Raw genomic sequence first — 24,771 nt, forward strand, 5'->3', positions numbered from 1 at the left:
CTTAATTCAAGGCCTCAGCTTTTATTTACAAAAGTTTAACTGAAAATCTTTAAGATCATACTCACAAGCTGTTCAATTACAACTCAAAGTAAGAGAAAAATACATGATCTATATATAAAAAGTCAGTATTTTCTGTGAAAAATAGTGCTGCAATGAAAAATCCATTAAAGATTTAGAGTCGGACACTTCGTTACTAGGACCCTAGCGTTACAGTCAGAATTAGTTGCAATGCAGATACTGGAAGCACAACATACTATATATCAATTAAGACTGAGTAAAAAGTTGTGATAGGAAAGTTATTTGACCATGTCATTCTTTCTGCTAGTGCTCCTAACAGTAGGATTCATCAATACGACCAAGCCTCTAGTTTGTTCAATGATCAGACATTTAACTTATATCAATTTAAAATGGCATCTGTAATCAACTGAACATAATATTTCACAGTTTTTCCACAACATAGCTTTGGGTAAAAATCCAGCTGAAGCTTCAAATTTCAATTGTCCATGCTTTCATAGAAACTGTATCATGTGTTTCACAAATAATACTATAGGTATTTCACTGTAACAACATATGCATTTTAACAATTATTTAATCTAGCATTGAATCAGGGGTCACCGTTACTGCCACCAGAAATCATGTCTTTGTTAATAACACATATGAATCAACTTTTTATAATCTTTGTTTTTTTTATCAATCACTGTTAGCATTATTTGATTGAAGAAAATAATTAAAATAAAACTTTGAAAAATGGCAAAATTCTTCAATCTACTGAGACAATTTTCTACTTACTTCAAAAATAAAAGTTTAAGAAATATTGTCACTTCAGTGTCTTGTGACTTGTGGCTTCCGCTGAGGTGTCCGGCTGCTCTAATACCTCGTCCAGCTCCTTCACAAAGTGCCTAAGGGAATCTAGGCAGCGCTGTTTGATCTCCAACAGGTTCTCATCCAGTGGAGCCTGCAGAAGATTATCCAAACTGGGCTCCTTGGTCACCAACATCTTCACCACTGTGCGAAATGTCTCACAGTCCTGCCTGTAATGCTGCACATAAAACAATCACAAAAATCAGGATTGTTAATATTTATAAAGATACAATGGAATATAAAGTGTAGAAAAATAAAGCCCAACTTTTTTGGATTAAAATGAGAATGACCCATTAGACATTGGTCTGTCCTCAAGGCACTTTTACAGGTCAATATTATTGAAAGATTATTCAAATGTATAATTAACTTGAAGCAGAAAATAATAATGTTGTTTCCCATCTGAACATAATCAAAATTACAGGCATTGCGTTTTGAATTTTGGAGGTGTGGTTACCTAAAAATTGCAACAAATGTTTTTTCATGATCCAGTAGAGGAAATGGTGGTTAAAGCTTACTCATGCTCATGTATTTTTCATATTTGTAGTTACAACTATAAAATACACCACCGCTAAATCTAAGATAGTAGGTTGTGTTACAAAGTTCGGCACATGGAGCACACACACACTTATATTTTGCTACAAATAACAGACTAGAAGTACATATTTGTGTATTTGTTTAGCAAGTTTGCAAGTCAAGTTACAACACCAGGCACCTTATAATATGATTGAAATCGTTGGAATTTTTTGTACATGGAACAATTGCAGTATTAACAGTATATTAAAGGAAATTCAAGTTTTTTGTAGTTTATTCACTTATTGACCTCACAAATTAGTGAGCAACTCTATCTGACAGCTCTTTGAATTCTACAGGCCGGCTCTTGTATCGACGACGCCCAACTGTGAACTTAATGAAGCCAATTTTGGTAAACTGGTGTATTCAATGAAACAGGTGTGAAAATGTTTGTATGCGAGCCTATTCAAGTGCATGTCCGCACATAACAAAAGGGACATGAGGTGTCAGAGTATGTTACCGGTGCTGTAGCATTCTTTCACACCAAATTGTAACAAGCTCTCACATCCCTCTCAAATTTTACTGCTGACCCAAAACGGCTGTTAAGTTCATTATTAGAGTCCCAGGTGCAAGCTCACAACTTCTTTATCACTTGGGGAGAAATGGCTTAATGTGGGGCCCTGCACTGAAGTCACCTACAGCGTTAGGGCTACACCACCCTGTCAAGGAGCACTCTATGACATCGGGGTCTTTCAGGGTTGAGTTAATGCAGCCCAGATCGCCTCTCCCCTCCAATTAGAGTCACTGGTGCAGACAGAAAGCTTCACTGTGGCTTAAAACAACCACTTTCTTGGCCACTACAAGTAAGAAATCAAATCAAATTACTAGTAAAGGTTAGATACACATCGCCGTACACAGAGAGGCTAATTTATGTGGCCATAAAAGACATGTTTACCCCCCCAAAACATATTGTCTCCGTAAAATGTCTTTTTTTTTTTTTTATAGATAAAGCTTTATTTTCCATAATCAGCTGTAGGTAATCTCTTCATTGGATGGAAAAGTCAATCTTTGTATCCATTTTACTGAAGTCTCAGGAGGTATGACCTACTTCTTCAAGGTAGTGATTTAATCAAACTGTTGCAGCTTCCTTAGAGGGACTGTATATCTGTGTCAGTTTCAGACCACATAACCATTTAAGGAATGTGGGCTGTGCTGACCTTAGTTGTAGGACAAAATAAGTTGACAGTATCTCATCAAACATTAACTGTCTGTTAAATGCAATAAAACACAAGCCATCAGCTTTGGTAACTTAGAAAAGAAAAATGCTGCCTGTCAACTTAAATCAGTCCAGTCTTGAGCAGAATGTGAGGTTAACCGGTTAGACGGCTATATTCCAGGGTTCTGTCAGTTATGGGGGAATTTAAAACCACCAAACTGCTGTTTCTTTGCCTAGATACACATTACATAATGTGTATCGAGGCTAACTCATGATCGTGTATCCATCAATTTGTATAGTGATCACAAAGGCTCTTGTAAATTCATTGTAGCACGATATTGGAAAAAACTGACATTGCAATATTTTTTTTTCTGCGATATATATTGCGATATGAAAAAATACTGAAATTTTCACCAGATGACTTAAATAGTAATATCTGGAATGAATTAAGTATCCTAGAATTATTGGGGTGATTTTGTATGGGAAATGTATAGGAAATAAAAAATAAATAGGCTGAAAAATGACTTAAGACTTTTTTGATTTCACCATCCTTTGTCTTTAATGCAATAAACACATTTTAAACAAAATTATAGAAATAAAACAAATAGAGCAGCTATACACCAGCCCCCTGAGTTGTTTTCAAAAAAACATAAAAACAAAGTGTTGGTCATAATGGTTGAACAAATTAAGGTAAAATTAAACTTTCAATTGTATAAAATCTGGTTTGGTTTTCACGTAGACATCTTTTAACAAAATTATAAAACTAAAAGAGCAGCAGCACGACCAGTCTCCTGAGTGGTTTGCAAAAACAAAACTTAAGATAAATATATAATTTACTGCAATAAATAACTGTATCAACTAATAAATAGCAAATATCAATATAGAACCATTTTATTTACAAACAATTTTAAATCTACTTTTCTTAGCAACAAAGGAAAAAGTCTTGGGCACATTGTTCAAACAAAGAAAATCTGCTTTCCTAGCAGCTAAACAAGTATTAACTGTTGCATAATTTTGTGAAACAGGGTCATTTCACTTTCTCTTAAGCATCTGTATGCATTACTCATTCAAGCTGAGATGTTTTTGGCCAAGAATACCAGTCTGTCCACCATTGCAGGCTTGAGACAAGAGTGTTGGCAAGTGACGATGTTGCCACTTGCACTGAAAATCCTCTCTGAGGGGGAGCTTGTAGCAGGAATGCATAGATACTTGCGGGCAAGCTTGGCGAGTCGTGGAAAGCTAACTCTGTGAGTTTTCCACCATACAAGTGGATCTTCCTCTTTGTCTATGGAACGTGTCAGCAGGTAGTTGTTTAACTCTGCTTCCACAGCATCCTTAAGTGTCAGAGAGGAATCACCCTTTACTGCAGCTCCGCTTTGTTTAAAGAAACTTCCCAAGGACTTCTTGGCTTTCTTTGCCTGTGATGTGTCGGCATCTTTTGGCTCCACTTCAGTGCTATAGCTTGGTGTCTCCTGGCATCCCATCATCTCTGATGCCACTCTGGCCTTGACTTGGGCCTTGTTATCTGCATTGATGAAGTCCATCTTGAACCGGGGGTCCAAACAAGAGCCCATGTCTAGCAGCTCCTGAGTAGATTCATCTTCATATTTTACGTTGATGTAGTCCAACATCTCGTTCTTCAGCTTCTTGGTCAGGTCTGTGTCTTCCTCTTGCATTAGCAGGATTGAAGCATTGAAGAGGTGAAGAACTGGCTTCACACAGGAGACACTAACGTAGTCTTCCCCTGAAAGTGCATCTGTGAAATCCAGCAGTGGGCCCAGTAACTTGCTGACAGATTCCAGGACATCTATATCTTGCCAGGTTGGAATTAGATGCTGCGCCTTCTTGTCCGCATAGAGGACCTGAGTTAAAGCCTTCTGCTGCTCTAGTATCCTGCTGATCATCATCTGCCTGGAACCCAATCTTGTTTGGCATTCTGATACAAGGGAATGTGATGGTAGATTGAGTTCCTTCTGGGCTTTTTCAAGAGCACATCTGGCCTTCCAGCTGTGAGAGAAATGACCCACCAGCTTCTTGCAGACACCTGCAGCACGGTCAACGCGTCCATCCTTTTTCACTGCTTTTTCTAAGGGAAAAAACAATAACAAAACAAAGTACATATTAATTTACACAATTTAAATTTTGAACTAAAAGTAATTATAAAATGATGTTTTGCATTAATTAAAGATAAGATCTAATTTCTGAATGTTGTTACATGTCTTAATGATATATGAATTTTCAAAATATTAAACTTTTGTCTCATGGGTTTTACATTAGTGGTGTGTGTGTGTGTGCCCTCCAGTTAAGATATTAGTATACCTTTAAAAAGAATTTGCTCATAATACTAACATTTATGAAAAAAACTGTGGTTAGAATGCAGAACAAGTTATTAAGTCAAACAGTAAAATAAATATAGCATGAGCATAAGCATAACTTACCTACTGCAAGATGCAATCTGTGGCCAAAGCACTGCATCCTGGTCCACTTGTTCAGGGCGGCAGCTTTTACCATGTTCGCCGCATTGTCTGTTGTTATACAGACTTGACGTCTCTCATCTAGTCCCCAAGCAGCCACCGCTTCTCTCATCCCCGTTGCAATGTTCTCACTTGTATGATCCTCCGGGAAAAATGCCGTTTGCAAACAGCGACTTTTAAATTGGAAGTCCTCATTAATAAAGTGGACGGTCAGACTAATGTAGGGCTCGGTTATCCGGCTGGACCACCAATCTGTGGTAGCTGCATAATATTCCACGCGTTACAGCTCGGTTTCAACTTGTGCCTTGCATTTGTCGTAGAGCTCTGGGATGGCAACTTGAGAAAAACAGGCGCGTGATGGTATTTTATATCGCGTATCAAGCGTCCGGATCATGTTTTCGAAACCCTCTTTGGTACTGTATTGGTTGGAGCCATGTCTTTAGCGAGGTGCAAAGTTATCGCATCAGTAATTTCTCTCTGCCGTTTGGAGCCTTTCTCGTACGGTGCAACTCTGGCCAAAGCATCCGAAATACTTTGTTGCTTTGGATGGCCTTCACTTCTGGCTTTGCACTGGTAATACTGAGCTTTGTGGTGCCGATTTAAGTGATCAAACAAATTAGTCGTGTTGCCTCGTGTTGTGGCAACAACTACAAGACACTGGGGACAAGTACCAAGTACCTGGGTTTGGTCAATGTCGTCCTTTGAGTAGCCAAAATAGTTCCAAACCACTGAAGCTGCTTTTCGTTTTGGCACCAAATCCACATGATCGTTTGTTTTCTCCTGTTGTCTGTAAATAGCGGGGGCGGTGCCTGCTTTGATAAACTGTTCAAGATATTGTGATCGGTGGTGCGCTGTGCAGCCTGCCAGCCTAGTTTTCACTCACTAGCAACAAACTCCGTGTATCCCTAAACCCTAAAATCGGAGTAAATTATGTCACATCAGAGAGACCTGTAGATTAGTTGTGCAAAAACTTTGCCAGTATTCCTTTTGTATCAAGCAGCAAAACTATTCTATTAATTTGCCTTGCTTGACATCGCACGTGACCGCAATGTGACTATTGAGCATGCGCACATCGCGATGGCGATGCTGAAACGATATATCGTGCAGCCCTACTTCACTATACTTGATGAGTATTTCAAGGTTTTGAGCAAGAAAAGTGTCTGAAATAACTGATTTAGTGGAGTTTATGAGTGTCACTAGTAAAGGGAAAGGAAAGAAAATCCAACGTAGGACTGTGAGTCTCCACTATTTGAAGAAACAAGAAATTTGCCACAGTCAGTATCGAGATGACCCTTTTCATTTAAATCTGGGAGGGGGCTCGGCTGGGTGGTTCTTTGAACATACAGAAAAGGTCAAAGAAACAAAAATAATGACATTCAGCTTGGAACAATAAGGACGGAAACAATTTGGCACGTGGGAACCACTCGCTTTGTTTCAAGCAAGAGAAAGGTCCCATGTTCAAAGCCTAAAGGCTATTGAGAGAAGCTGTTGGGGTGGGAAAAAATCTCAGGTACCCATTGTGTGTTTCAGATTAGGACCAAAGTAGGCTAAATAAGGTAATGCAAAATTATACAATTAGAAACACCAAACTTGGTGGGAAATTGAAGCATTTCATTTTTCTGCTCTACCAGCGTGTTACAATGATGTTCAAAAAACAAAACAAAACTGCAATGCCTCCAGCCCCTAAACCACTTCAGTTCTTCTTCATGGCTTTCTTATAAATTTCACCCCCCCCCCCCCCCCCCTTGATAATTCCCCTGCTGAACTAGCTACAGCATGTTCAGATAGTTGATGCGCACTTATCTGTTCCCGCATCCCTAACCAACATTCTGTGTTATAGCACATGAATTTGGAACATTGTTTGCTCCTGTTACCGGGAAAAAAAATGTCAAATGCTATGGTAGGGTAAAACAACTATTATGACTATGAATATTATAGCAATACACATTATTATCACAACATGTATTGTACACACACCGAGAAAAGCAAGTCACGTAATCTCCAACAGAAATTTCCCAGACTGTGGGAGATGTTTGGACTCAGGCTGATGATTTAATGTCTGCAGATCATGTCAAGCGAAATCGAGGCCCCACATAATGATAGTCTTCAGCCCCGACCACAAGGAAGCGAGAGACACACGACACATGTGGCCAGCTAAGCTTAGGGTCAACTTCATGCAACAACACAGGTTTTCTTATGTCTGCTTACTGTATGAGCTGTCCCTTCCCAAGCTATTCTAAACCTTTTTTTATATATCAGCTTAATTTTCTTTTACACAACCTAGATCTCTTCTTAGATTTCCACACCACCACCTCTTAAGTGCAGATTTCCCCTCTGATAAACATTTTCAGTAAGTGAGCATTATTGAGGAGAGGTAAAAAAAAAACAGTTCCAGGTTGGAAGATGTGAGAGGAAACATGGGATAAATGACACACAAACATGTGGTGTATGTCCCACAAACCAGTACCCCTCTAATCACTTAGGGTTGATTATGTTTGCCATCTTTCAAAACAAAGCCTTCCTAAGCTTTTCCCAAGCTACAGCCTTTGTTGACAGTGATGGCATTTTCACTTCATTATATCCCATATACACAGTTTTACACACTTGAAAGCTTCAAAATAGGATGAGCAAAGGGTTGGAAAAAGTGGCCATATAATGAACTCTGAGTTCAAATTGAGAAATTTCCCTTGATGGTACTGGAGCTTAGAAGACTGTGAGCTATCATGTGCTTACATGCACGTGACCACACTATATATATATATATATATATATATATATATATGAGCATTAGATGAAGACAATCAAATTTATTTCAGTACAGTCACAAGGTGACTTCAAACAGCTTGCTCTATTTGTAAAAACTTCTGCCATGTTACTTGAACAAACAGGAAGAGTGCTTTGACCTGAGCGTGCTCTGTGTGTTGTGAGAAAAGGTTGCATGGAGGTTCTGCCTAAGTTCCCTCCCTGTAGTGGGAGCCATGAGCTGATCTTTAAGCGTGATACTAAGGGGCCACACAGGACGGACTGGAGCCCCAACAGAAACAGTAACACTAGGGGCCTTAAGAAGGAGCCTTAAAAAGTGGGCTCCTGCCCAAATCGGATGTTTGTGGAGGTCCAAATTGTGAACATACTGACAGGAGTGTGCGCTGGGATGCCGGGTGGGGGTTGGGAAGTTTGGGGTGGTAAGTGAGATTATACATGAGGCACTCACATGGACATTTAGTGAGGCTATGTTCAAATGAGCGCTGATGCAGGCAGGGGTCCTGCATAATAAGGGAAGTAGGGTAACAGCTTGAGGGCTGGTACACATTAGGGGATATTAAAAGAGCCATTTTAATCACTCAAGCTGCAAACCGGACCTCTCAATGGAGGGGCTAATAGTTGAAATGGATATGTTTCATTTGTGCTGATTGAGATGATGAATGGACTTCTTTGAAAATCACTCCCAGGCACTTGGCTTTTTTTGAAAGGGTTTTGAATTTTCTGAGTTCCTGTGTTGTTGCTCACATCATTTGTTCTGTGGTGAGAGAATGAGGTATGGGGATGAAAATTTACAAAACAACTGCATGCTGGTCAATATGCCTGTGATGAAATGATTTAACATCTTATGACAAGCGGTATCAAAAGCAGGGATGTTGACTGTGTCAGTGAACTTGTTTGAGGATTCTAATTTCATTTAAAACCCTGAAACACCCACAGAAAGTATGCATTACAAAATGCTCTCGGCCTACAAACAATGAGCTATGCTGGTGTGACAAATCCATTTCCGACTGATCCGGACCCATGCTAACACGGTTATATACACAGTATTATAGCCCATTTAGGAAAGACCAAAAAAAAAGGATGGAGTAGTTCACTTTGGTCTTTGTGACATGCTTGTTTTACACTAACTGCTGTGGACTAGAGCCGTTCTTTAAAACCACTTTAAGGAAGTCTGAGATCTAGCTCTGCCCACAACCTGATGTGCTCAGTTTGGCAATCCACAGCAGCGATGGATCAGTGTGTGTTTAACTGAGCCTGGGGCAGATGTTACAGTAAAGACACAGTAGAGGTTTCTACCTCTCACCACGTCTGTAGAAGCCGTTGGAAATGGCAGGGTAAGCATGTGTGTGCTAATGCCAAGAGACGTACCACACTGTGGGTGGGCCGCCTGCATCCTGCAGGGCAATTCCTGCCCTGCTTTAACGGGAACAGATAAGTGGTACTGTAGTGCAGAGCAATGAAGTAGGAGGGGGAAAAAAGTGCAAATCGCAGGCCAGAAGAGGCATCACAACCTGAGCTGCTAAGGACTTTTCTGCTGACTTATCCTGCTTCTCTTCACCAAAAAATTTTTCTAAAATACAGGGTTTCTTAAATATTACGTGTAGCAAGCCAAGGCACATGTATACACCTTTTACATCAACCCCTTGACTCTTAGCCGCATCATAAAGCCAGTGTAAAAGGGTTGTCTGGATACATGACCCACCTCAAGATCAGGGTAAAGCCCACATATGCAATGTGGGAAAACCACACAATAAGGTCAACCTATTAAAAATCTCAGTTTTGTAGATACAATGTCCCAGCTGCAATGTGCAAAATACATATTTTTATAAGTGCTTCACTATGTGTTGTTTTATAGTGTAGGGCACAACTTTAGTTTCTCTTGAGAACTGCCCGCTGACACACTCCCAGACCTGTGTAACCTTGACTTATTAATGGTCTTCAGATGTGGTGCATCATGTCAATCATGGGTGAGCCTCACGTTAGAATACAAACACTGAGATGACTGAAAAATGCCAATGAGGTAAGACAATATGTTCTCCTCGTTGTTTCTCTTTCTGAAATGAGTGTGTATCCCTGAAACAAGACAGAATAAAGCATATTGCTCCTTTATTATGAAGAACATCTCTCTTAAAGCTAAAGGTTTATAATGGGAACCAGAAGAACAATCTCACATCACTGGCAGCTTTCTTCTACTTGCTTTAAGAAAATAAGATTTTAGAACTCAGTGATAGGTGATGCCTGGTTAAGATTAAGCTTTTTGTAGTATATTAAAGACCCTGTGATACAACTAGAGAAAGGTGCAGATCCGACAAAGACAATAGGGACAAGTTATATTATGGCATGAGCAACAAAGCGTTTCTTGAGAATTCACAGATGTTATTTCTTTTCGTGGAGCAAATCTTGCTACCTTCTCAATTTCGAAAGCCTTAGCCTTAATGGCCTCTAATCGGCGAGCCTTTAAGTCTTCCTCTGGTTTGCTGGTCAGCTTTGGCTCCATGCTGGGAGCCACCACCTCCTCCGTCTCCGCTACAGATGCAGGCATTTTTTCCTGGCGGGTCAGAGGTTAAGGGTTAGAGCTGAGGTCACCAGGTTTTGAAGCTGGTTCTGATTTCAAAGTGTTTCAAATAAAGACAACTCTTCAAGCTCTCTTACCGGTATTAAGTTGTTTTTGTACATGTGTCATTATGCATGCCTCATGTCAACAGTAAACAGAAATTAGGTACCACATACAGTACGTCTCTCTGATTAAAGGATCCTTCCAGCCAAAGGAAAGGCCCAATGACACAAATAGATCAGTCAGTTATGCCTGCAATTAGTAAGTAAACGTCACCTAAATGTCCATAAATCAAGTAACATATGTTTCTACATGTTATTTTACACTTTGCAGTACCATCCTGGTGGTTTTGCCTGTTTCTGCCTTTTAAATTTTCTATAAATAATGTACATAAAATTCATTACTGCAAAGCAGCTGATGAGTTTCAAGAGTTTAATGAAATATGCATGAGCTCCTAGTTATTACAGTAAAAAAATGATTGCAATAATACAAACCTGTAGTGGTGTGTTGACTTTTTGTCCTTGTTTTCTTTTTAATTTAAATCTGCTATTTGCTATTATCCTATTCTAAATTCTCAGGATTGACCAGGTTGGACGTGCCATCAATAGATATAAATCTAAAGAACATTTCCTTGCTCAATGTCCATGTCAAACCACAAGAAAGAGGAGACTACAAGACCAAAAAGAAATATGCAACAAACTCCATTTGTCTTGCTGTGGAGGATATTTGTTCTGCTAAAGGTGTAGCTATTTATAATGAGAGCAATACTGGTTGAGATTGCTCTCAAATGCTGCTTTTACCTTTGAAGATCCTGAGCTGTGAGTAGATCCCTCCACAGAGCTGCTGGGACTGTGGCCCGTCAGCGCATTGGTCTTATCTACGGAGAAAGTATCAGGACAGACAGAAATGCAAAGAACAGTGAGCAAACAACCAGATAATCTTCCTGAGATAATAAAGTTAAATAAAAATGTACTGACAAAGGGAAGTCAACCATAAGAAGAGGCTGATCTATAGAATATGAAAGGACGACCACAGCATTATTTTATTTAATTTTGCTCTGTAATAGAATAAACTCTGGGAGAGCCTCCTGGTGGGTCAGCAGTCTGGGATGCATGCCATGTTGTTAACTGCAGCATCCCCGTTTCAAATCTAGATAGATTGTTTTTTTTATTGTATTTTATTTCCCTCTCTCTACACACGTTCCTTAGCACTCTCCACTGTGCTGTCTAATAACTGCAAAATGCAATAATAAAACTTTAATACCCTGAGGAAATATTACTTCTAATGTGTGACATCAAACAACCAATCACTTATCATCAAGAACAATTGTGAAACCAAGGCTTTATGGAGCTGAAAATTACACTGCTCAAAAAAATAAAGGGAACACTAAAATAACATATCCTAGATCTGAATGAATGAAATAATCTCATTAAATACTCCTTTCTTTACATAGTTGAATGTGCTGACAACAAAATCACACAAAAATTACCAATGGAAATCAAATCTATCAACCCATGGAGGTCTGGATTTGGAGTCACAGTCAAAATCAAAGTGGAAAACCACACTACAGGCCGATCCAACTTTGATGTAATGTCCTTAAAACAAGTCAAAATTATGCTCAGTAGTGTGTGTGGCCTCCACGTGCCTATATGACCTCCCTACAACGCCTGGGCATGCTCCTGATGAGGTGGTGGATGGTCTCCTGAGGGATCTCCTCCCAGACCTGGACTAAAGCATCCGCCAAATCCTGGACAGTCTGTGGTGCAACGTGGCGTTGGTGGACGGAGCGAGACATGATGTCCCAGATGTGCTCAATTGGATTCAGGTCTGGGGAACGGACGGGCCAGTCCGTAGCATCAATGCCTTCCTCTTGCAGGAACTGCTGACACACTCCAGCCACATGAGGTCTAGCATTGTCTTGCATTAGGAGGAACCCAAGGCCAACCGCACCAGCATATGGTCTCACAAGGGGTCTGAGGATCTCATCTCGGTACCTAATGGCAGTCAGGCTACCTCTGGCAAGCACATGGAGGGCTGTGCGGCCCCCTAAAGAAATGCCACCCCACACCATTACTGACCCACCGCTAAACCGGTCATGCTGGAGGATGTTGCAGGCAGCAGAACGTTCTCCACGGCGTCTTCAGACTCTGTCACGTCTGTCACATGTGCTCAGTGTGAACCTGCTTTCATCTGTGAAGAGCACAGGGCGCCAGTGGCAAATTTGCCAATCTTGGTGTTCTCTGACAAATGCCAAATGTCCTGCACGGTGTTGGGCTGTAAGCACAACCCCCACCTATGGACGTCGGGCCCTCATACCACCCTCATGGAGTCTGTTTCTGACCGTTTGAGCAGACACATGCACATTTGTGGCCTGCTGGAGGTCATTTTGCAGGGCTCCGGCAGTGCTCCTACTGCTCCTCCTTGCACAAAGGTGGAGGTAGCGGTCCTGCTGCTGGGTTGTTGCCCTCCTACGGCCTCCTCCACGTCCTGGCCTGTCTCCTGGTAGTGCCTCCATGCTCTGGACACTACGCAGCAAACCTTCTTGCCACAGCTCGCATTGATGTGCCATCCTGGATGAGCTGCACTACCTGAGCCACTTGTGTGGGTTGTAGACTCCGTCTCATGCTACCACTAGAGTGAAAGCACCGCCAGCAAAGTGACCAAAACATTAGCCAGGTAGCATAGGAAATGAGAAGTGGTCTGTGGTCAACACCTGTAGAACCACTCCTTTATTGGGGGTGTCTTGCTAATTGCCTATAATTTCCACCTGTTGTCTATTCCATTGCACAACAGCATGTGAAATTGATTGTCAATCAGTGTTGCTTCCTAAGTGGACAGTTTGATTTCACAGGAGTGTGATTGACTTGGAGTTACATTGTGTTGTTTAAGTGTTCCCTTTATTTTTTTTGAGCAGTGTATATATCATTGTGTTTTTTTTAAATACTCGCTTGTTGGTTCCTCCCACACAATAGTGGTCGAGGAGTTCAGCTGTGCCTAAATTGAAACATTGTCCTCTACTGGCTCCAATATGTCCAGGAAAAAAAACAGCAAATACAGCCAAGTTGTTTGTTTTTAATGAAGGAATCTCCTATAGTGACTGGAGTGAGCCAAGGTAAAACCTCCATAACTCTGCCGGACTATAGAGTCCCCATAAGGAGCTCACTCAGGCTGGTGCTCACAAACTGTAGTTTGGTCCATACAGACATACATCAGTGTTAAGGCCGGGGTATGCTTAAAACAAACTAGTTAATATGACATGTTGTTCAATCATGTCTAAAGGCAAAAGTGTTTGTAGCTGTTCCAAATGGCCACACTTGAAGAAGCGAAAGGCCTGCCATTGTACAGAGGGGCTGATTGCAGGAATTGTTCGAATGGGGATAACAGTGCACACACATTAGACAGTCTCTCATCAAAGGAATTCATTGTGATCTGTTTGTGTGTGTACACTAAATGTAATGGGAGCAGTTGTGTGTGCAGAGTAGTTCTCCCCTCTGGACACGTAGCCAATTGCAGTGTTAAGTAGGCGTGCTTCTCAAGATTGTCAGTTTCTGAAAGTTACAAAAATTGCTGGACGAAGCCACTCTAATTGTGAAGTCGGAAAAGTGTGTGGGAGGTGGTTTTAGATGCTGTTTGACAATCCGACAAGGACTTCATTTGAAGCATACTGACCCCTTTACTCTCTGCGACATGCAGTAGCATAGACTCTCCCATTCTGTGGGGAAAACTCAAACACGTAAGTATCGCAACACCTGCCCGGCACCTCACACCCAAAGTTTTACTGAAACTAACACAAAATAGCCTCTTGAAGTCCACCGTGGAACATTTTTGTTCATGTTCTGATTAATATGTAAGAAAGCAATGGTCTCAAAAGAAGATAAGGGGTAGCGGAGACATCTGATTATTGAATATATAAGACAGTTACTACAGTGCTTGTAAAAACGTTCTCCAATTACCTGCGTAGCCTGGTTTCTCTGAGTAACCTGGTTACCAAAGTGTATGGAAACCCTATCCACATGTTTGGTTCTAGAGGCCCGACTATATCTAAACTGAAACCCTCTCCAGCTTATATTCCACATTGTTTCTGGTTCAAAACACCAAGGCCTCAAAGGTCTTCAACTGCTCCCTACACCAAGCCCTGCGGGTGGTGGGTCCATGTGGCAGCAGCAGCCCCTGTGTTACTTGCCAATAACAGTCACCATTGACTAAGATTTTGTAAAAAGACATTGTACACAGCTTCAGTGACAAAGCATGACAAAGCTTAGTATACATACCCAATCACCAAAACCCTCTTTATGTGTTCTTTGCTGTGCTGGCCTAATTAGTATTCCAGATGGCTGTGGAGGTGGGAGGTACAACTATTTTCTCACAGTTTTATTGCATCTTCAAAGGATGGTACAAAATGAGCTAAGCTTTCAACACAAATATGTTTATACATCTTAGAAATCAAAACACTGGAGCAATTACTGTTCGCACTTTGTCTCAGACTAATAATATTGCTTATGTCAGATCACTTTAAAAAAAAGACTTCATAAAATGTGAATATAAAATTCATTAGCTTGGCATTGCTAATTAAAGTTCTAAAGCCTGTAAAAGAAAGCATGTCAAATGACAGACTCGAAGTGATTTTGAAGACATTGTTAAGCCAACGCATGAGCTACTTTCTCACTGAAGAAAAGGTCAAGTTTTGGATCCAAAGCCAAACCGTGCCAATAAACCTAGTGTATCCTTTTTCCCAGCCTCTAAAAGCGTGTGTGGTGATAGTGTAATTAACATCTTAACATGTTTCAGCACACCCTGACCCTTCACACTACACATCACCTCTGAAAACAGATGCTTCACCTGGAATGGCTTAATACCTTTAGACATAATTACACGTATGCCTCTGTAAAATGTTGTCATTACAGAGGGTAGAACAGCTGCATAGAGAGACAATGTATTTGATATGAGTAAATTCACAACCCCACTGTAGAACACCCGTTATCTGTGCTCCTCCAGGTTTTCATCTGGTGTTACTAATCAAGATTGGCACAGTTCATACTGTATATTACACACTATTGAAAAACCTAGAGAGGTATTACTGCTAGTACTGCTATGAGCAGGTTTAGAGACATGTCTGACACAAAAATGTTTTGTGACCAACAAAATAACTTCCTTAAAACTGGTCAGTGCCATATGTGATTAATAAAATATTGCTGCAGCTCTTCCTTCTTGTGTTGCAGCACTTTCTTTCATTCTATCAGCTGATTGCAATGCAAGATTATAACTGAGGCTTTTAGCTATTCGAGATCCACAGAAGACTTAATAGTTACGCTTTTTCTGGGCCTGCTGGTAGGTGTAGCTTTTGTCCCTGTCAGGGGAGAAGCTCCTGTTGCTTGTGTTTGATCCAGAGCGAACTGATGGTTGGGCTTCCCTCCTTCCAGGAGAGCGGTCCCGTTTGCTTACTACAGGCGGAGAGATCCTATAGTCATCGTGGTCTTCTCTAAGAAAAATAAATAAATAAGTAATCCAAAGGTTCAGGAGTCCAGTGAAACCTCCCAAATTATAACTTGAAAACATCTATAGGTTCTGATATTGGAACAAAAACATAAATAACGTATAAATGTATTTATCCATTTATATCTGTACAAGATAGTTTAGGCACAAAGAAGGTACATAACACTACTACTTTCTATTATTTTCTTAAAATGTAAGCACTGTATATTAGAGCTGCAACGATTAGTCGATCGCAAGAAAATTAATCGACAACTATTTTGATAATCGTTTAATCGTTTCAGTCATTTTTTAAAGCTAAACTGAGGAAAATTGCTTGTTTAATCTTCTTAAATGTAAGGATTTGCTGCTATTCTTTGTCATTTATGACAATGTTATTATGTTATTAATGAATGATTGTAAATGAAGAGTCTTTGGGTTGTGGACTTTTATTTGGACAAAATAAGAAATTTAAAGACGTCACTTTGGGCTCTGGAAAATTTTGATGAGCATTTCTTGACATTTTATAGACTGAACAATTAGTCGATTAATCGTGAAAATAGTCGGCAGATTAGTCGATAATGAAAATAATCGTTAGTTGCAGCCCTATTGTATATCTGCATGTCCTTTAGAATTCTATATCTGCATGTCCTCTTTTGAGGGAGCTTCACCTGAAAGATAATCTTAGCTTTCATGCCTTTTTAGACTTTCCTAATGAGTGAACTTTTAAAAGAAAAAAGACAGTTTGCAGTGTGACAGTTAGTTGATGAATATAATGTGTCTTATTAAAAATTTGCATATACAATTTAAAAGTGGGACATCATTTGTGTGTACGAATGTCAATGTATGCAATACCCTCTGGTCAATGCTCTTTATAGACTAATTTTGCCATTTTTTAATGGAAGTACACTTCACTTAAATCAATATCTAGACAACTCATTTTAAACCCTGCCTGCTTGCAGAGTTAGCAGTTTGTTAAATGTATAATAGAAAACCATATGGGTGTGAGGGCAGTGAGTTGGCTTTTCTGTCTGGCACTGACCTTAGAGGGGGGCCCAGCCCTCGACCTCTGTTACAGACATAAGGACCAGCCCTGCCACTGTTCCTGAAAAACACAAACAAACAAACTCAAAGACAGACAGACAAATCAGTGAGTACTATAGCTGCTCTAAACCTGGAAACAATTGTTTGGTAAATAAAATATGATGAATAACACAAGAACATGTTAAGTTTAAAATCCATCCATCCATCGTCAACTGCTTATCCTGCGTACAGGGTCGCGGGGGGGCTGGAGCCAATCCCAGCTGACATCGGGCGCAAGGTGGGGTACACCCTGGACAGGTCGCCAGTCCATTGCAGGGCCACACATAGACGAACAACCAGTCACGCTCATACTTGCACCTAAGGACAATTTAGGTCAATTTACAATCAACCTAGCCCGCATGTCTTTGGATGGTGGGAGGAAGCCGGAGCACCCGGAGAGAACCCATGCAGACACGGGGAGAACATGCAAACTCCACACAGAAAGGCCGGGGAAACCGGGGTTTGAACGCACAACCTTCTTGCTGTGAGGCGACAGTGCTAACCACTGCAACACCGTGCCGCCCAAAGTTTAAATCAAAAGGCAGCATTTCGAAAAGGTTTTGGGTATTCGTCAGTGAACACCTTCAGATGGGTAATGGAAAATAGAATAAATAGAAGACAAAACCACAAAGAATCAAATTCAGACTCAGTGGGGCACTGTGGCACACATCAATTTGTGGAATGGAGGCAATCTTCCACTTTGGCACATGCAATTGGCGACAGTTGGACCAATTCTGGTCTTCTTTCTCTACTGTCTGTCTTCAATTGTAGGCAGAGCCATGATTAAACCTTAGCATGGAGCTGATGTCACAAATCACAGTCGCTAAACCTGTTATTCAACCATGTAACGTAATGAACAATATCTGAGCATTTATCTAACTTCACTGTTCATCACACCAAGTTTTCACGATTTTCCACACTCAAAGCTTGTGTCCGAACAACAACCTTTAGGCCCTAAGGTATAAATGACCTGTAAAAAGGTACCTGGTTGTTATGACCTCTGGCTGAACTCAAGCCACATCTCTAACGCAGAGCAGGTCTAACAAGGCCTTTTACAACTTTTACGACTTGTAGTCTTCTTTGAAGTAGCCAAGACTCGGCCTGCCATTTGCCAAACACTGAATTGCAATCCATGCAGTTCACAACTAACATCAAAAGGCTACAGGTAGAAAAAAAGGTTGTGTACTTTGTTTTTGAAATAAGCTAAAAATCTAGAGTGTAAATTGAGCATTTAGAAGACAGACATTCACCCAGAAAGTCAGCAGATTAAAAAGGCCATGCCTTAATAGAGATATTCTGTATGAAGGATCCAGACAGTCACTTCACTTTCTACCAGAACAATGCTAAAGGGTCCTAAGAAACAAAACAAACTAATAACACCACCTAATAAACTATGCAGCTTTATTCCCTTTGCTTTATTTGATAACTACTCAAAAAAAAAAATTCAATGATCAATCTTTGTCAATGAACTGGATGAATTTAAAAAAACAAGACTTTTAGTTAAAAAGAAACACAAAGCTTGATGTAGCATGGTAGCTTTTGACTGTTTATTAAGAGAGTGGCTAACAACTTGGAGCTGCACATCAGGCAGTTAGCTCATTTCATTATCTGTGGCCTCCGAAGCTACGTCGTAGCTCCCCATGAGTGTGAGACAGAGCCTGGAATTTCTGTCTTGTGATAGGATTGAGAGAGCCGTTTTTATATTTGCCACCTTGTCAACATGGCCACTGCAGCACCTTCGGACAGACAAAGGTCTGTTGACTCCTTTGTCTGGGAGATAGGATGAGGGGAGAAGCAATCAGCTGCCTCTTGACAGGAGAGGCTGAAGTATAAATGTTCCCTACACCTGTAGTTATGCAGTTCTGATAGAAATGATGGAGCGTTACATGGGTGCCATGAGTTAGATAGATAGATGGTAGGTTCACTATTTTCAGGTCTGTCTTACAATAATAGTCAGTTGCCTATAAGAACATTCAAACAGTTTTTGCTCATTGTTCTCATTTGTGCTGTTAGTACTAATCAAATTTTGCATGTTAGGTAGGTAAAATGCTTTAATAATAAGCACGTCTTCACACATAATTTGACCAATATACGCCTAACTTCCTCTGTAGCATTACCAGATCAGATGAAATTTAAGGTAACTTGGAACTTTATGCAGTAAAGTCGAAAAGAGAGACAAAACGTACGCCGCTCCAAATATCTGAGATGTGTGTGGGTGTTTGACTGGAGAGGGAGTGGTCCAGCGGTTTTTCCTCTCAGGGTGGGGTAAGGGATAGGGGTGGGGTTGTTTGGCTGAGTAAGTAGACACTAGTGCCCTTTGTCCCGCTCTCTAGCCTGGTATGACTCCTGGAAAGGGGAGCCAGGGCCGGTAAACTGTTGGTATGTTGGAAGTGGACAGGGTGAGAAAATTAGATAATTGAAATATGCTTCCTAAATACATTTTCCAAAGCTATACTTTTCTACCAAGGCATTTGCCAGAGCAGCAATTCCTAATAATAGATGTGACATTCCTTATTATTGGGTGGAATGTAGGAGTAAAGAATTTAAAAAGATTAAAGTTATTTTAGCTCGGTTAACCCACTTCTTATTTCTTTAATGATATTACTTGATAATACTTACTTATTATTAGAAAGCCACAAACTATGAGGGTCATAAAATATCCATCAAGCTTTAAATATACACCTTTCAAAAGACTGAACTGTGCCGCCACCTAGTGGTCAGTTTGATGCATTACACAAATAATTCAGCGAAGAAACAAGCAATCTCACATAATCAGGATGTGACAAACAAAAATGTATTAAGAGAAGAATCAGTAATATATAATATAATTACCTTGAGCCTAACTGATGCCTCAAATCATCCCTGCTGTAACTCTGTTGGGAGTAGAAGCCCTCCTGAAAACAAAATCACAATTACAAACAACAAACCATAACAAAAGGTTCCCTGTGGAGTTTTTGACCTCTAGTAGCCTATGGAGGTCTTTATCTTCGAGCCAGTGTAATGATTATCTTGTGCATGCGAGTGACATGGTACGTGTTCCTGCCAATGGACATGATCCACTTCCACTGATCAACAGGCCGGGGCAACGTGCCAAAATGTGCTGCAGTGCACCAGCAAAAAACAGTGAAGAAGTTGGCCCGTAAACATGGTACTTCCATGCCAGATGCAAAAAACCTTGCAAATGTTTTATGAGGGAAGAAATGCACTCAACACATTTGGTAGACCTCAGGGATACACAGTGAATTTTGGTGAGGAACACTGAATGTAAACATACTCCACAGGGCCCCTTTAATTGGAAAATTCTGTTTGTTTTGGGTTGATAACATTGTTGGGAACTACAAATAGGCCTACAAGAACCCAATCAAACAAATGCAACTTGCCATTCTGTCATTAATTTTCTGACGTACTTAGGTTGGAGTCATACACATTGGTATGCCATTTCTTTAGCTGACATGATCAGACGATTCAACACTTTAACAGGCATTAGTCCTGTCATTTCTTTACACTTGTTTTCAAACCTGTAACACAAAACAGATTTTAGTATATAAACCATGCATGCCAAGCTTGACTTACATTTCGTGGGGGTGAGGAATTTCGGCGAAAATTGCCATAATTGGGGTTTTCATATCGACGATCATTGAGTGGATAATTTCCTTCGTCGTGATATTCCCTTGCATCCGGGTATTTTCGGGGACCACCATACCACTGGTCATCATTAAAGCCTCTATCCACTGGCCGAGGCATAGGGCTCCTCTTTTCAACAATATTGACAACTCGATGGACGGTCACCTGATATGACACAATTTCGTATTTACATTTCAATCTGTTAGCGTATTGATTAAGAATAACTGTAATAATTGTTTTTGCGATATTTAAAGGTTCAGTGTGTAAGTTTTAGTGGCATCTAGTGGTGAGAGTTGCGAATTGCACCACCCCGCTAACGTAACCGGACAAGCCAAACCACAGTGATGGAGAAAAACAAGGCTACATGAAATGAATCCAACAAGATAAGACACTGACAGGGGAAACACGCCATGGCTCTCTGGCACGGCTGGCCAGCTTCTAGCTAAAGCTATCAATTACACAAGGAGAAGAAGAACTCCGTGATGACAAAACATGCTCTGCAGCGCTGTTTGTCGAGTGTCAGCTATTGTAGAAACATGACAACACAATACTGCGACCTCCATAGAAGGGGGTGCCCGCGGTTATGTAGATATAAATGGCTCATTCTAGGTAATAAAAATATAATGGTTCATTATGTAAGGTCTTTACACACCACTGAAAACATAGTTATAGATATTATATTGCATTTCTGTCAATGAATCCTCAGAAATATTACACACTGAACCTAAACATAATTTAGCCAGACTAAGGTAATGAACAGCTGAAAAACAGCGGCCATAGCTTTATGATACTGAGATAAAAGACATCATGACAATTAGATACAACACTGATATCCCCATAAACAGTGACTGACAAATGAATAAAAAGTAAATGAATACTCAATACTACCATAAATACTTACCATGGTCATAAAAAGCTAATCACAACACTGCAACTTAAAAACAGTGTCATGATACCACAGTCTTACCTTACCCATTCTTCCAACTAATTACCAAGGGTGCTTGGTCAAACTAATATACCGCATTTTGGTCATGCAAAACAACATACCTCTCTTGAATCCATTGCTGAGAAGCGTTCTTCGTATTCCTCTCTAATTGATTTTCGACCACGATATGCCACTGCAAAAAAAATAAAAAGTTTGTTTGTTGATCAGACTATGAGACTGTACAGCTATGAAGTATCTTTTACACTGTGTATAACAAGTTTAAAAAGATTGGACATGAATTGGAAGAGGATAGAATAGATATTTTCAATGGGGTAATGGCCCTACAACACTGTTCAATAAGCAGTTAAAGCAAAGGCCAAGTACTTTTTAAACACTGTGATACATGCAAGCAGCGTCTCTATCCCTGATCAGCAGGTGACAACGCTTTCTACTCCCTAAAAGCTGCGTTAACTATACCCTGGAACTAGGAACCTTTGGAGGAACTCACTGCGTTTCCACTGGAGGGACCAGGGTCTAAATGTAGTTCTGGGGTCTTCATTTTACACCCCAAAAAGTCCCTGCTCGGAGGTTTGTACTTTCCTAAAGTACCGGTACTTTGGGGTGGGGGGGTGGGGCCTGCCTTGCAGTGAAACTCTGAATGGGCGAGTACAGGCTACTGGCTTCAACTGGAGAATGTCCGCTGTTTTTCTATGACTGCTCCTCTCTTTTCCACCATTGTTTTCAAACCAATAAATCACAATCAACAGTCAAATAGCACACAAATCTGGGTCCTGAGTTGCTGAAGTTTTTACACAGAGCCAAAGTCGTTCTCCTCTTCTCCAAAATCTCTCCTGATGTTCATTTATAAATTTTGCTCATGGATCGTGGTTACAAATAATGTCTGTGCATTGCTTTGTATGGCGTATAGGCCTACAGCCTACGTCAGCTGGTTAATTTGCCTAATCTTCGCAGGTCTTTTGACATCGGTGGAAACGCACACAACAATGGGCTGAAGGAACTTTTTAGTTCCTTGAAAAGAGATGTGGGGACTTAAAAACTGGACAGTCAGTGTATCATCCAGTGCAGGAATGCCTTGATGCAAAGTGTTAGATTTCCTCTGCCCCCTGGTGAATTCTGACAAGCCGGCAGACTTGAACCACAATCTTTCAGATTGGATTTTCGACCATGACGCTTCCACACTTTCTCAGAGTTCCTCAAACACTGGGGCAACTAAAGACAGGCCTTGGTCTCTTGCCAGTCTGTAGGCACCCTGCAAAAGACCACTGAGACATTGACAGGAGATGGGAGGTAGAAGCTGTTGGCTGTATCATCCATCCAGCAGACTCTAGCTTGCAAAGCCAACCCACAGAAGTCACTTCACTCAATGTGGTTCTGGCAATGCTCAATAGTCATGTACTTCAGATAGATGTTATTTGAAGTAGGCTCCACTGTAGATGACTGACAGATTTTTCCTTCACTCACACAATGACATGCCCCCCTCTTACACCTGCTTGGACCAATCCATCACTGCGGCAGTCTTTTTTCCCCCATTTTCCCACCTCTTTCCATATGTTTGTGCATGCGAATATATGTGTATTTCAGACCTGTGTGTATAATACTTTTTATATACAGTCTATTGGTATAATACTTATACTCACTATAACAGAGTGAAAAAAACATTGAATTTCACCTTGTGTTACATTTACATTTATTCATATAGTATCCATCAAAATATACCCTTGAATAAGTATGCGGTGAAAAATAGCTTATTTAGTATGCACATTAAGGACTTTTTTTATCATAGAGGTGATTACTCATGTCATCAGCAAAAGTTTACAAAGAATGCTGAGTGGTCCGGCTTCCAGCTTCTCATCTGATATGATTCGCACTGGATGTTTTCCAGAATAAAATCCCATAGTGAAGACAGGATTTGGAATGGACAGCAGCTATAATTACTGGGGAAATCCTCTTTCAGTAAACTAGAAGAAATAACAATGAAGGAGCAAGAGGCTTCAGAGACAGATGATAATTCATCCGTCCTCCCTAACACTGTCATCTTAAGACATTGGAGAATGTGCACAGCTAAAGCACTACAATGTTGTATAGGGTCATACTGACTTGCTGAGCATGTGCAGTCAAAATGACTTGGAGGCTGGCAATTCTGGCTGTAGATGTTATGATTGATTACTCGGATGATCCTTGTTGTTGATTACTTCAAGGGAATACTTGAGATATTTTATGACCTTGTGTGTAACTTATTTATTCCCATTGTTTTATGTTGTTATGTCTGCAACCTTGTTAATTGTGTTGCTGCCTGTCTTGGCCAGGACACTCTTGAGAAGGAGATTTTTAACCTCAATGAGTTTTTTTTCTGGTTAAATAAAAAGGCATACTTCTCTGTTTTCACTTACTGTTGAAGAAATAATTTTGTTTCCCAGTCTGGTATGCCGAGGATGTCTAGGTAGGTAGGTACAGAATGACGAATCTGTAAAAAGTATAGTATAGCCTTGTTTATCTGACTCAGCATAGGCATTTTGCACCAGGCCACTTTGGACATACCCAAATCCAACCCAAACACACATGAACTCTGACCTCAGTTAAACAACATTTCTACACCATGCCCACCCTTAACACAAGCTAATTAGCATCACAGCACAAGAGGAAGTCGTAGGAAATTCTCTTACCAAATTTTGATTTGAATACTCCCGGACCTAAAGTGCGTTTTACATATTTCTCCAATTGCTAAAAGACACGTATACTTGAATTCACGTTACACAGCAGCCCAAAATTTTCTCTTCGAGTACAGGTGCAGGTAAAACCAAAACAATCCGGGCTGCAACGCCAGTGACAGTAACGACAGTGTACACACCTTCCTGTCTGCTCTTCTTCGCTGAACAACGTGGGCTACTTCCAGAAAAGATTGCGCTACCACCGTCTGGTGGCGACTGGTGGTAATGTGCATCCCTTTCTTATATTGACCATTAGTGGAAGCAATAACTTATTGCAAAAATACTAAATCAAAAGGTAAAGTGTTTAAGTATCAAAAGCTAAAGTACTCATTAGACAGCAGAATTCCCCCTGTCAGTGTTAAAGTTTTATTTTATGATAGTACGATTAGACATGTTGTGGCAGAATTTCAATGTTGTACCTTGTCAATGTGGAGCTAATTCTAACCAGTCTATATAGGCCTATTGTTGAAATGTAATCGGTAACAATGTATTCTAGTTTAATTCAATTAAGTGAAGTAGAACTAAAAGTACAATATTTGCCTCTGAGATGTGGAGGAGCAGAG

At 40.4% G+C, this 24,771-nt stretch overlaps 2 protein-coding genes across 2 annotated transcripts; both read right to left on the reverse strand.

The window, feature by feature from the left end:
* Position 1: 1 nt before the first annotated feature.
* On the reverse strand, positions 2-24,357 carry LOC119893405 (periphilin-1-like). Its single transcript, XM_038705532.1, has 10 exons — positions 24,164-24,357; positions 23,891-23,964; positions 21,602-21,672; positions 20,504-20,719; positions 19,763-19,824; positions 16,890-16,952; positions 15,688-15,857; positions 11,179-11,255; positions 10,232-10,372; positions 2-1,039 (listed from the first exon to the last, which is right to left on the reverse strand). Coding segments are annotated over exons 2-10 (1,023 nt in total). The 5' UTR covers positions 23,892-23,964; positions 24,164-24,357; the 3' UTR covers positions 2-817.
* On the reverse strand, positions 2,346-6,775 carry LOC119893404 (E3 SUMO-protein ligase ZBED1-like). Its single transcript, XM_038705531.1, has 2 exons — positions 5,026-6,775; positions 2,346-4,673 (listed from the first exon to the last, which is right to left on the reverse strand). The coding sequence occupies exons 1-2, from the start codon at positions 5,171-5,173 to the stop codon at positions 3,655-3,657; spliced, it is 1,167 nt and encodes a 388-aa protein (XP_038561459.1). The 5' UTR covers positions 5,174-6,775; the 3' UTR covers positions 2,346-3,654.
* Positions 24,358-24,771: the final 414 nt, after the last annotated feature.

This window comes from Micropterus salmoides, unplaced genomic scaffold (genome assembly GCF_014851395.1).
Source record: "Micropterus salmoides isolate LMB-PRFRI ecotype aquatic unplaced genomic scaffold, ASM1485139v1 Ms_hic_scaffold_8, whole genome shotgun sequence".
In the NCBI taxonomy this organism is placed as follows: Eukaryota; Metazoa; Chordata; class Actinopteri; order Centrarchiformes; family Centrarchidae; genus Micropterus; species Micropterus salmoides.

Excerpts from the sequence above, each read along its gene's own strand:
- LOC119893405 (XM_038705532.1), bottom strand. Across the intron at positions 15,858-16,889 it reads GGGCTGGGCCCCCCTCTAAG|AGAAGACCACGATGACTATA; the intron begins GTCAGTGCCAGA and ends TATTTTTCTTAG. Across the intron at positions 11,256-15,687 it reads CCAGCAGGCCCAGAAAAAGC|ATAAGACCAATGCGCTGACG; the intron begins GTAACTATTAAG and ends CTTTCTCCGTAG.
- LOC119893404 (XM_038705531.1), bottom strand. The coding sequence starts at position 5,173 with ATGAGAGAAGCGGTGGCTGCTTGGGGACTAGATGAGAGACGTCAAGTC. Across the intron at positions 4,674-5,025 it reads CAGATTGCATCTTGCAGTAG|AAAAAGCAGTGAAAAAGGAT; the intron begins GTAAGTTATGCT and ends TTTTTCCCTTAG.